Source organism: Sinocyclocheilus rhinocerous, unplaced genomic scaffold (assembly GCF_001515625.1).
Source record: "Sinocyclocheilus rhinocerous isolate Xijiao unplaced genomic scaffold, SAMN03320098_v1.1 scaffold535, whole genome shotgun sequence".
NCBI lineage: Eukaryota > Metazoa > Chordata > Actinopteri > Cypriniformes > Cyprinidae > Sinocyclocheilus > Sinocyclocheilus rhinocerous.
Window position 1 is genome coordinate 190,514 of NW_015646174.1, and position 13,251 is coordinate 203,764.

At 34.9% G+C, this 13,251-nt stretch overlaps 2 protein-coding genes across 5 annotated transcripts in view; both read right to left on the reverse strand.

The window, feature by feature from the left end:
- The window catches only part of LOC107707128 (AT-rich interactive domain-containing protein 5B), a 28,998-nt gene extending 23,173 nt beyond the window's left edge, over positions 1–5,825 (reverse strand). For both annotated transcript variants that reach the window (XM_016511034.1, XM_016511033.1), the window contains exons 1-2: positions 5,709–5,825; positions 2,395–2,655 (exon numbers count right to left, since the gene is read on the reverse strand). In XM_016511034.1, the coding sequence (XP_016366520.1) occupies positions 2,395–2,655; positions 5,709–5,729 (282 nt within the window). In that variant the 5' untranslated portion in view covers positions 5,730–5,825. The remainder of the gene's footprint in view (positions 1–2,394; positions 2,656–5,708) is intronic.
- A 4,902-nt stretch (positions 5,826–10,727) lies between these two features.
- LOC107707129 (BRCA1-A complex subunit RAP80-like) overlaps positions 10,728–13,251 on the reverse strand; it is an 18,553-nt gene continuing 16,029 nt past the window's right edge. Inside the window, exons 14-18 of one of the 3 annotated variants that reach the window (XM_016511036.1) lie at positions 11,706–11,766; positions 11,510–11,597; positions 11,376–11,424; positions 11,241–11,286; positions 10,731–11,144 (exon numbers count right to left, since the gene is read on the reverse strand). In XM_016511036.1, coding sequence (XP_016366522.1) covers positions 10,976–11,144; positions 11,241–11,286; positions 11,376–11,424; positions 11,510–11,597; positions 11,706–11,766 — 413 coding nt within the window. In that variant the 3' untranslated portion in view covers positions 10,731–10,975. Of the gene's footprint in view, positions 11,145–11,240; positions 11,287–11,375; positions 11,425–11,509; positions 11,598–11,705; positions 11,767–13,251 lie in introns of all 3 variants that reach the window. The other 2 variants (XM_016511037.1, XM_016511035.1) reach the window with 2 other exon arrangements.

The window sequence follows — 13,251 nt, forward strand, 5'->3', positions numbered from 1 at the left end:
AATCTTTGTTTGTGTTCTACTGAAGAAACAAAGTAAAGAAAAAAAAAAACAAATACACAATTTACAAGCATAGATAAAATAAACAGTAGTATTCAGGTACAAAAATTTAATAATTAAGTGTAAAATAACAATGCATTGTGTTCACTGTATTAATTAAATTTAGATTAATCTTTGTTATAGCTGTTTTGTTGTTTGATTAACATTAGTGACATATTCAGCAGCACGTATTTATAGGCTGCTGTTCCTTTAAATCCGACTGCACGGATCCAGTATGATACACATCCAATTTCTTTCTCAGCTGTTTACATTCATTTAAAACATAACTGACTGCGTTTACGAGAATGATCGTCGAGACGGGTACTATTGACATAATTCTGTGTGTATGTGTCTGTTCAAACATGAGGAGGAGATGCGAAAGACGAATCAATATGATTCGCGCACCGTCTGAAACGCGTCTCTGTGTGTGTATGTGTGTGTGTGTGCGCGCTTTGCACGTGTGCGGCAGAACTGAAGATACGCTGTGCGAGATGCGCCTTGTGCGCGCGCTTCAGGTGTGAGTCAGACAGCAAGACGAGATGGCAAAGAGTTGTTTTCTGCAATTTATTGCACTTAATGACTGTTTGTAACGTCAAGCTATTCTCTGCTATATGCATCGAACTAAAACTTTGACCTTTTGCAACGTTTTGATTTAAGTAGCCTATTATTAAAATGATTCAGATAATCGCACGTTGTTGCGATATGCATATTGCGATATTTCGATATATCGTGCAGCCCTATTTAAAATTCTTTCATACAGCAAAAGAATTTAATTTTCAAATGATGGTAATTGAAGGGAGTCTTGATACTTTTGGCCAGCATATGGCTGTCTAGCAAACTATAAAAGCACTAGTTTATGTTCATTACTAATTCAAGCACTCTTCAACATTTTACAAGTATTTAGAGTAACATTATTTATGATTGAAGTAACAAACTCTTATTATTACTAGTCAAATCATTTAACAGCAGTTTTTCCATTTGCACAAAACAGAAAAAGGGATTGGATTTTACATTATCCCTTTTGTGTGTCATGCTCAGGCCATGTTCAAGAGACAATACACAGGTAATATGGAAAACATAAGAAATGCAATACTGTGCATGTGTGTGTCCCCTAACAAAATTAAGCATTATTACATAAATTAAATATATTACAGATAAATAAAATAATTTCTGTATGTATTTTGCATTATTTATACATTATTATTATTACCTATTTATATTTTAACATATCTAAAATAACTTTTACAGGCCAAAGTTTTTCTTAAAGAGCTTTGTTGTACTGTAAACTACTCTGTTCTTGGCAAGAAAATAGCCTTTGGTAATAACTCTTATAATAATATCAACTCTTATAACAATAACAATAATATCAATGTTGAAAACAGTTTTTGCTGCTTAATATTTTTGTGGGAACATGACTTTTTTTTATCTTTTATGAATAAAAAGTTTAAAATGGCAGGATGTATTTCAAATGCAAATCTTTTGAGACATTATAGATGTCTTCACCGTCAATCTTTGATCAACGTAATGCACGCATATCACAGTTTTCACAAAAAAAAAATATTAAGCAGCAAAAAAACGTTTAACATTAATAATAAGAAATTATTCTTGAAGGATCATGCGACACTGAAGACTGAAGTAATGGCTGCTGAAACTCCAGCTTTGCCACGACAGGAATAAATTATATTTATATTTCTACTAAAACAGAAAACAGTTTTACATTTTTTAATAATATTTCACAATAATAGTTTTTACTGTATTTTTCATCAAATAAATGCAGCCTTGATGAACATCTAGGGATGGAACGATTACCGGTTTCACGATAAATCACGATAACTGATAATCGTGATAACTTTGATCACTATAATCATGATATAAAATTTTCATACCGTTACATCCCTATGAACATCAGAGACTTCTTTCAAAAACATTAAGAAATGTTAATTTCAAACTTTTAACTATATTGTGGTACTGACCATACATACTGTAAACTGCCCTCATAAAATATCTAATCAAATTAATTGAGTTTCTTTCAGATTATTTGAATCTCCATAAGCCGTTTGCTTTATTTATGGCTTTATGTTACTATTTATGTTTTTTATTATTTATTTTTATTAACACACAACTGCAAAATATGTTAAACTATTAATATATATATTTATTTTATATATTTATATATATATTTTGTTTTTAGCAACAATGGCTATATTCATGACAATATTAACTATTATTAATATATATAAAATGGTGTGTATATCTACATTCAAGATGGTAACATACAGTAATCTTCTGGTGCTCATGGATGGATCTATGCACTCCTTTTAACCAAAGATTATTTATGTTGCTTTTCCCAGCTCTCACCTCTCCGTGCTCTACTGCTCTGCCCTTCGGTGTGTCCTCAGGTAAGAAGTAGAGTCTAGAACTGGCCAGCAGGCGGCGTTGCGTCTGATCTTCCCACAGCAATGTGACCTCTGCTATACACACCGGCTCCTGGGGGCCACAGCGCATGAAGTAGAACTCCCCAAGCTTCCAAACCTGCGTTGGTCCCCCGGACGCTTGCTTGCAACCCACTGACTTATAAAAGGCAAAAGACCCTCGAAGGCAGCTGGGTGCACCTAACCACTGTTTAAGACAAGAGCAAATAGGTTAGAAAATAAACATGTTTGTATGCACATATGAAAACAACAGAATAAAGTCACCCACATATGGCTTTTTTGCAGCCGTGTGAGAAAATGACACATTTGCTTAGAATACGGAGTCAGAGCACAAAAATTATAGGTTACACAAATTCACAAGCATTAAAACCAGACTATGGTTAAAAAAAACAACTTATCAATTCATATAGTTGATTTGGAATTTGCTCCTGTGCAGATATTTTAAGCAAATAGAAATGCTGTCATTACACAAACATTCAATAATAGTCAAAGCTCTAGAAGAAAACTTATGCATGTGAACTATGAAGCTCAAATACACACATGCAAACACCCCTCACATGATTCAAATTATCTGTCTGAGCAGTAAGCATTGCAATCTTCTCAAACCAGCTGAGCGGTAGGAAAAATATTCTGTCTTTTATCAGTGTTTTTGCTCAAATCGGAGGCAAAAAAATTAACATTTTTGGTTAAAAGCATGAATGTATGTGGTTGAATATATTCTTTATTTTAATAACATTAAAATGTCTTAATACTAGTATTATTGTTGTTGTTTTAATATCTCATTAATATATAATAAGATATTGTTACTGTACTACTAAAATAGCTCATAAAATAAACAATAAAACAAACAGATAAAATACTTAAAGCTATAAATAATACTAAAGGCTAATGGGAATTCATTCATCTGAATGAATTCACTGGAAAATATATATTTTATGAGGGTAGTGTATGTATGGATAATATATACACTACCGGTCAAAAGTTTGGGATCAGTAAGACTTGTAATGTTTTTTAAAGAAGTCTCTTATGCTCATCAAGGCTGCATTTATTTGATCAAAAATACAGAAAAAAAAAACAGTAATCTTGCAAAATGTTATTACAATATACAATAATGGTTTCTATTTTAATATACTTTAAAATATAATTCATTTCTGTAATGCAAAGCTGAATTTCCATCAGGCATTACTTCAGTCTAAAGTGTCACATGATCCTTCAGAAATCATTCTAATAAGCTGATTTATTATTAGTTGTGCTGCACAATATTTTTTTGGAAACTGATACTTTTTTCAGGATTCTTTGATGAATAAAAAGTGGCAAGATTACTGTTTTTTTCTGTATTTTTGTTAAAATAAATGCAGCCTTGATGAGCATAAGCATAAAAAAATATTACAAGTCTTACTGATCCCAAACTTTTGAGCGGTAGTGTATATTAGATTATAATATTACATATAATTTGTTATTAATATTTGAACTATAAACTATACAATTATAAATTATTATTTGTTTTTTATGTCAGCACCAAAGGCTACTTCCATTGCAAAAACAGAGTAATATGACAAATGATTAAGAAATAAGCTCTTAGAGCACTAAAAGAACTTAAATCTATACAAGATCTTTCCATTTTCGTTGTTGTTAATGTTGTTTACATTTAATATATTAAAATAGTCATAAATAGATTATAAACAATGCAATATGCACATGTAAATTATTTCATTTATCCGTAATATATGTATTTTGTAAAGGGACCTGATCTGCACATGCACAGCATTGTATGTCATATGTTTTCCATAGTAATAGTGTACTACTGCCTCTTAAAAGTGGCCTGAGCCTGACATATTCATCTCAGTACTTTAACTTAACATGTCAATCACAGGACGCGTTCACGAGGTAATAATACACAGTCATGGGTCACTCACCCCTCACCCCACCCCCACCGGTAACCCGCATATTCACCGAAAAACCGACCAATCAGAAGCCACAACATTCGGCGTCCACACGTCGAGCGCCTACTGGTAAAAAAAGAGAACTAGACTTACAGTTAAACCACATACACATCTGTGGCTGTCAACTTTTTACTTTATGTACTCCAACAAACACCAAAAGGAATGTATCATCCCAATTCTAAACACACGGAGAGCTTGAGAAAGATTTAGAAAGGCAAAAATATAATAACAAATATGACCTTAGAGCTTTTACTGTGCCCAAAATTGTTTATATTTATTAGTATGCAAAATGAAAATATGCTCATATTAGACTTACTGACGATAAAAATGTTTATATTTTATATACAGTAATTTATATAACAGTGATAAACAACATCCTCAATCCGGGTGCTTTGTGAGGCTTAATAATACTGGTATTCATTCAATACGCGCAATAACATATTTTAGGCAACTTCCTACTGCCACATACATAAAAGTCTCATAGGCTATCATTTCAAAAATGTACTGCAATAGCCTAGCATTTCTAGCCAACACGAAAATCTCATATTAATATTAAAAGCCACGAAACAACTAAACGATATTACGTTATATTGACTAAACACAACATTTTAAATATATTACGGCTCACACAACGACAAAATAGCTTAAGCATGATGAAAAAAAACTTCGTAGTCTCAAAGAAAATCAGCAGCTCCACCAAGTTTACTTCTTCCTACAAGTTTCATTACCACGTCATTTTAAAATCATGCTTAATATTCGCGAGATTTTATCGAAAAATGTGTCGACATATTGTGAATAAAAACAATACAGCTTTCCCTTTAAAATCGCGGACTGGATTCATATCGTTTTCAATAGAAAATAAAACAAAATCTGTTTGGCAAATGTGAAATGTGGGGGTGGGGGGGCAAGAGGGAGAATCTAGGTAGTCTACACGATACACAAAGAAATTAATCATTAACGAAAAAAATAGAAATATCAAAAGCAGGCGTTCTTGATATAACAATACATTTTTTATATATAAAACCAATACAGCATCGAGGAAATTTCAAATACATTTAAAAACCAATAAAAGTTTCTCGTCGAAATACGAGACAATATTTTCAAGTCTTCGTTGGCTTGATTGGATAGGAATCAATTCGTTATTTTAGCGAACTTCAAATATTACGACGTGTCGAGGGAGCCTCGATTAACAAATAACGATTTTAATTTTCAAAAACAAAGGAGCAAATTTCAAGCTCGCGCGGCGACCGCCTCGAGCTGCAGCAAAGTAACAATTTAAAGTTGTAATTCAGTTTACCTGTATCGTACTCTGCTCCATTGCAACTCAACATTCCCTGATCACTCTCTCGATGCCCCCTATCAAGTTACACAGCCGGGTACTAACAGCACCGGCACACACATAAATGTAGCTGAAGAAAAGCTAGTGCTTTTTTGTGAAAATAGGGCAGGATCTAGGTGTGGCTTAACTCTATTTGCCAAAAGAACTTTAATATATGTTGTGCATTGTACATTAAATTGCTTGTGGAAACATGCTCGCTGTTTAATTCAATCCAGTGACTAACAACGATCATTAAATACAACACAATTTCAATATGGAGCCCCGAAATCAGCATTTCAAGACAAAATCTATATCTACAGCACAGAGCATGCGTGTTGATTTTTAATGAAATAGTGAACACCTAAAGATTTACATTACTAGTGTATCGTGAAATATTTATAATTTTTTAGCGTTATTTATTTAAAATAGTAGGCTACAATAGCAGCTATATATGCAGGAGATTTCCTCTAAAATATATATTTTCCAACTGTAAACACTAGTCTTGTTGGCCAGCACAGTCGTTTCCTGGAACAATTAGACGAGTCCGTTTTTAAATGTAAAATATTAAAATATGTATTTAATAAACAATATAGAATTCATGTATTTAGTTCTCCAGCAGGGGGAGTGTGCACGTGACCATTTCCACGAGACAATGGCTGTGACATTAATTTTTTCCTGCTCTTGCTGACATTAACCTGAACTGCATGAAAACATGGTTGACTCGTGGTTGTCTGTATATGGAAGATGTATTGGAAGAGAGCTGAACTGGATGATGACATCACCGAATCATCAATGAACTGGCTTTAGCTGGAAAAATGACTCTTTGTTATTGTCTTCTATTATTGACAAACTATTTTCCTGTTTGACACTGTAAAGCTGCTTTGACACAATCAGTATAAAGCGCTATACAAATAAAGGTGACTTAAGGCTGTAAGACAAAATATCCTCATATTAGTCATTTATTTAGATATTTAACAATTTGATATTAAACATAACATTAGTGGCAGGAAGCCCAGGTAGGAGGGCAACAAACAAATACAAGCTTTACAATATTGATTGCAAATACTATTGAGAATTTGATTCTTTCCCATAGTTGGAGGCATGTGCAGAACAAATGTCCCCCATCAGTCCTGAGATGATATGTGACAGCAGGAGGTCACACCACCGTTGCAAAAAGTCTCTTGCATTTGCATTTTTATTCTTCCGGGTCGTTGTAGAATGTCTGGTGCATGTGAAGCAACTGGATATAGTTTTTCTATTCGCAAACCTTAATTTCCCCATTAATTATGTTAAAGGTATTGGTAACACTTGATTTTAGGGTATCTTAACTAGTTGCTTATTAGCATGCATATTACTAGAATATTAGCCATTTATTAGTACTAATTAAGCACATATTAAAGGCAGAGTAAGTGATTTTTAAAAAACACTTTAGAAAACTGATTCGGGCCGAATCGCAAACATTGGCTACCAGAAATCACTTACTCTGCCTTTAATGCCTTATTCTACATGACCTTATTCTACATCCCTAATCAGTTGATGGGCACCATAGTAGTGGAAGTCGTCCTCACACTGTGTCTAAAAGACCTCAAAGGGGTGCTGTTGCTCATTTTTTTGTAAGTGCTAAACTCTGCATGTGTGGATTTGAATCCCATTCTTGTCAGTCGCTTTATCCCTAAATGTCTATGAGATAAAGTTGAGAAGCGCTTAGACATTCAACATTCTCTAAATACTGCACTAAAATGTATTTGTAAAGTGCACAATTTGAAAATTGTGCTGATTTGGAACTGGTACTAACAATTTCTAGAAGTGAAATATACCTACCCTGAGAAAAAAGCATGCTTAATTGTTTTGAATATGCACTTCAAATGCACTGTACTTGCAGATTAAATAATATTAATGAAATAAAAGGCCACTTAAAGGGAGTACACTTTCATGACTGTTTTTTTGTATCACGTAAACTTTTAAAATTTGTAATGATGTGAAATTAAAAGCTTTAGAAGTTAAAAGTACATTTTAAATCATCATGTTTAAATAAACTTTTGTGGTGCTTTAACGACTAACATACTAAAGCACATGTAAAGTACTTGATATTATGTGTAACTGTAGTGTTATTCAATATTACATTTAAAGTTAACATATATTTCAAATGTACTACATTGTAACTTAATCATTACAAATGTGTCATTTCAAATATTAAAAAAAAAATATGACACAAGTTTCAATAGAAATTACATTCGAGTATATTCTTGAATTATTCTTCATAAATGTCAAAAATTGACAAACGTCAGTACATTTGGTAGCACACTTTAACCATATTTCAAAGACAATAGAAGTAATAATGGAATTATATATAAAAAAGTGGGTCAGAAAAGCACTCTTACATTCAACAAATTACATTTAATCTATATTTAACAACAAAACAACATAGCGATGGTACTTTCGAGTTAAAGCTACTTTAATTTCTTTTAAAACTGACCTTGACCTGCATGGTGGAAAACCAAGCTTCTCAGGAAGTTTGTGGCATCCTGAAATCAGATAGCTTAAATATCAACATATGTATTGCATCAGTTTTCCTTTCAACACTCTCTTGGCAATGAAATATGACACTTCGTGTTTTAGTTTGCAATCTTGCAAGAAATACTGCTCAGTATTAACAACTCATGCGCTTCCTTATTTTTATCAGTTCCCACAAGTTAGAGGAAGAAGCCCTAGAGGCTGCAGGCCAAAGGGATTCTGGGTTACTGCCAAACAGTATGCAGAAGTGTGCTGGGCTGATAGTCTAGTTTGTCAATGAAACAAAACTGGACCGGTTTCACTTTGAATTTCTCTTCAGGAGTCCATAAAGTTCATCGGTCTTATTGCTTAAAAATTAAATCCTTTAAGCTAAAACTAAAATCCATTCCAAATTTAACAACACAAAAGCCATTGTTTCTGCATTATTCAGAATAATGCACAATATCACATTCACCAACCTGAGTTTTTTCAAAGCATGTTAGGTGATGTAATATACGTATGATGCTTGTGCTTAGAGCTGTGAATCACGCCAACTTTACCCTGATGACAAACTAACACACACACACACACACACACACACACACACACACGTTTACTTAGCTATCTAAATGGGCACATCACATAGACTTCTATTGTTTTTATATACAGATAGTTATACACTTTTTAACCTAAACCCACCCCTACCCCTCACAGAAAACTTTCTGCATTTTTTACAATTTCAAAAAAACTGTTTACTTTATATTTATACCAGTTTTAGGATTAAAGTGCAGAGTAATGTTTTATGAATGAACATTAACAATGAACATTTTTAGATTTTACCTTGACTTAGATGAAATGCTATATAAATGTTCTGTTAGTTTGTGAGAACTAATGCATCAACTATTAAAAAACTTAAAATAAATTGGAACTTTTAAATGGTTTTACATTTGGCCCCAACTTTTTATTGTCATTTACAGATATTGGGTCCACAAAATGTTTTTTGTCCATACTTTAGGACATTCTCATGAATCCCTACATAACTGGGTCACAGTTTCAATGAGAACTGTCCAGCAAAGAGACCTCACCCCCACCCCCTCACTGTGACATGCATTCCTCGTGTTTCCCGCCATTATTTTGGGATGTGCAGGGGCAAAGCAGCAAGACAGACCAATTCAATCATCATCTTTGTTCTTGCGTTAAGTAATAATAACTTAAATAAATACAGGTAATTTACAAAATTAAAGTTAATTGAAAGTATGTTTTTTTTTTTTACATATTAAGTTTGTTTTTATAGCAAAAGCAGATAACTACAACAGTCGTTTTTTGGCAAAAGCAGATAACTCCACATTTCATGTTTTAGAGTTTAAAAAAAACACTCGTTTAATCTTTGTAATCTCCTCAGATGACAATGTAGATGCCTGACAAACGTTGTTGTTGTTGTTGTGATATGAATCCCTACATAACTGGGTCACAGTTTCAATGAGAACTGTCCAGCAAAGAGACCTCACCCCCACCCCCTCACTGTGACATGCATTCCTCGTGTTTCCCGCCATTATTTTGGGATGTGCAGGGGCAAAGCAGCAAGACAGACCAATTCAATCATCATCTTTGTTCTTGTAATTTGTTTTAAGGAGTCACGTGACACAGACGCATACAGAAAGCCACTATATATTTATAAACCACTCAACACATACATAAAATTGTTTTGTCACCTGACCTGAATACAGCGCGCTGATTCGCTAAAATGTATCGGCTTCTGTTCAAAAACAAGGGTGCTTGTAGGCTTCTGCAGTAAAACGTGAACTCGCGATGCCTTGAAAGTGGACAAAACCGGCTTTTTTGACCAAACATGTTAGGGTTCATATCGCGCTATATGTGGAGAATAATGCACGGCAATCAGCTCTTTTTTTTTTTTTTAAAGTGGCGTTTATCGGTTTTTGCAAATGAACTCTTCATATATATAATGTGGTAAGTTTATTCAGCACTGGTGGAATAAAATGATCAAAAGTCACAGTAAACACATTTTTCATGTAAACATAGTTTCAATAAATGCTGTTCTTTTGAAATTCCCCATTCATCAAAGAATCATGAAAAAATTTGTCAGTTTCCACAAAAATTTCAAGCAGAATATATATTTTTTTTTTTCAAAAAACACTCTTTACGAGCCAAATGAGGTAAAAACAAGGAGTATTCAATAATCAAGCTGGCCGCTGGATGGCCTCTCTTCTTCCAAGTAAATATCGTCTAAGGCAAATTACAATGAAGAGCTGCAATACACAACTTCCACAAGGTGGTGCTATCACCACACAAATTACTACATACAACTGACATGGCGGATCCCAAACCTCTGATCCTGAAACTTGCCTACTAAAAAGAAACCAGATCAGCATATTAATATTGCATTACTTTATTCCATGTGGCTTAAGTATTTATAGTTAACCAGTAGTTCATCTGCGTGGGGAAAACTCACCTCATGTAAAACTCTTGATCAAAATGTGAAATTCACCAAGCAATGGTAACTGTGACTGCACCTTGGAGAAAACCCCCCACAAACGATCGCTACATAGAAATATCATATTAGACATTTAACAGAAACGTCATGAGGTGGCAGTATCTTTTAATATACTTTTATATGAAAACAAAGACTTAAATAGATACATTTGTGCATTTTTCTTTTCATAAAAAGTCATACAAATGGGGAGGCATTGAAAAGCACAGACACAAGTGTTACTAAAAGCACGTTGACAGTGACACTATCTTTTCAATTTTCTCATTCTTGAGAGTCTTTGGCTGTTCTTAGAGGAGTCAATAAGGCAGTCAGTGTTCTCTGACTGAGGAGTGAAGGCGTTACTGGTACAGGAAGTCATCGCTAAGCAGTCTACACTTTCAGAAGTCCCCATCACCACAGGATCGGCAGGGCCACTGGGGAACCATTCATGTAATAATTAATGCCGATTTGGATAAATGTAAAGGCATATGCACATTCAACATGTTTAGCAAGCAATATTGGAATTGTACCAGTTGCTTGTTGTAGAAACATCAGATGGTCCAGGTTCATCAGTGCCTGTGAGTAAAAGAACTGAATGTAATAAAAGGCCTCATCTATCAAGCTTTATTGGCATAAACACTAGAAATGAGAAAAAGATCACACACCAGACTGTCTCCGTTCTGTCCGGTCCAGAGCAGAAAGCAGGCCGTTTTCCTACAAAAGCACTATGTTGTTGACACTTGATACAAACACAACACAAACCCTCTCAGAGAAAGTTGACACTTAAAAATGATGTTACCTGATTAGCTCTTGAGACTTTCTTTTCAATGCACAAAGTGACCTGTTCTGGATACTCCTGGAAACTCCACTTCTCCATCTGTGTTGATCTGTAAAGAAAATTCTATTAAAATGTGTCAGGTTTTTTATGACACTATTTTAATTTATCCTCAACATGTTTAATGATCTTTCAATGTTTGAATGTTTGTTGTACCTACTTGCCAGATCGCGGAGTTTCCTCGGTCAAATTTCTTCTGGTCCTTTTCCTTCGGGCAACAACTACAATAACCCAAAATATTTCACTTCACTAATTTCTTGACCTATTCCACAAATATCTCAGAGACGATTAACAGCCATGTTGGCGACATAATATTTACATACTGAATTTGACTGGTCTTCTTTCTTACATCTAGTTGCATACTGAAAAGTTAAAAAAGTGCTATTAGAGAGCTAACCTTGCGATTGCTCTTCCTGTTGGTCTGTTTCGCCATTACATAAAGCTGCGTGCACCTCGATCCTGCCGAGGGGGAAGAGTTGGGAGCACATGGGGCATTCCAGCCTCTTAATGTGAAGAGGAGCTGCCTCTGCTGGACCACTCTCTTGCTCCATCATCTCCTCTTCTACGACAGGAGCACCTCCTCCCTCCTCTACCTCCATCACCTCACTGTCAGCACGAGACTGGGGCTGTGAATGATGGAAGCTCACTTAAAATTATAAGGTCTTATTGAAATTCAGTCTATATGGTCTATTGTGTGAGGTTCCTTGTAGGATGCTGCCTCTGGATTGGAGCCGAGTTGTATGGCGCTACTGTACCTGAGCAGGACTGGTCACCATTAGTTCTGGTGTGCTGTTTTGAGTCATCTGAGTCTCTGTATTAAGAACAATTAACTAAATTACATTTGTACCAGAGGAAAATGTTCCATCATCAACTGAAGGGCACTTTAGTCACTAACTTTGGTCACATACCTGGACAAATGATCTCATCCTCTTCACAATGCTGGTGATTCTGGGCCTCCTCTTCCTCCTGCTGAGCTGAACATTGTATTTGAGTTTCATCTGAAGTATCCCATGGAGCACTTTTCCTGTCAATGAAATGCGTTAGTACAGCTTTATTATACTGTTGTGGTGCTGTGCATCCTTTCTAAAGCTTCGTCACCATCCACTTAAAACACTTTATGGAGTAAATCCCTGTCCATTTTCACTGTATGGAAATCAAAAGCTTAAATATTCTGCCAGGCATTCACCAGGTTAAGGATTGGTCTCGGCACGTTTAAGAGAAATCGGACTGAAAGCTCACTCTGTAGTGACGAAGCCTCTCATCAGCAGAAAGAATCAAAAGGCTAGACTAACCTTTGCTTTTTTATTTTATTTTTTGTTTTTAATTTATTTGGGTCTGATGGGAAGCATTTTGTTTGGCATCAAACTGGGGAAAGACTGAAGCCCGAGTGTGTAAAGAAGTCAGTGAAAGGTGGAGGAGGAAATCTCATGGTTTGGGGGATGTTTTGTGCCTCTTATACAGCTACATGGCAGAGTGAATGCAAATGTTTATCAGAACCTCTTTCAGCAACATGCGGTACCTTCCCTGCAAGCATCTCCCAATCAGCCTGCAATTTTCATGCAAGACAATACCCCCATCACACTGCAAAACAGATAAAGCAGTTCCTTGAAGCCAAGAACATTGAAATAATGAAATGGCGGGCCCAGAGTCCTGATCTAAACCCGATTGAAAATTTGGCGACAAAGTTATGGCTAAGAAACCCACTA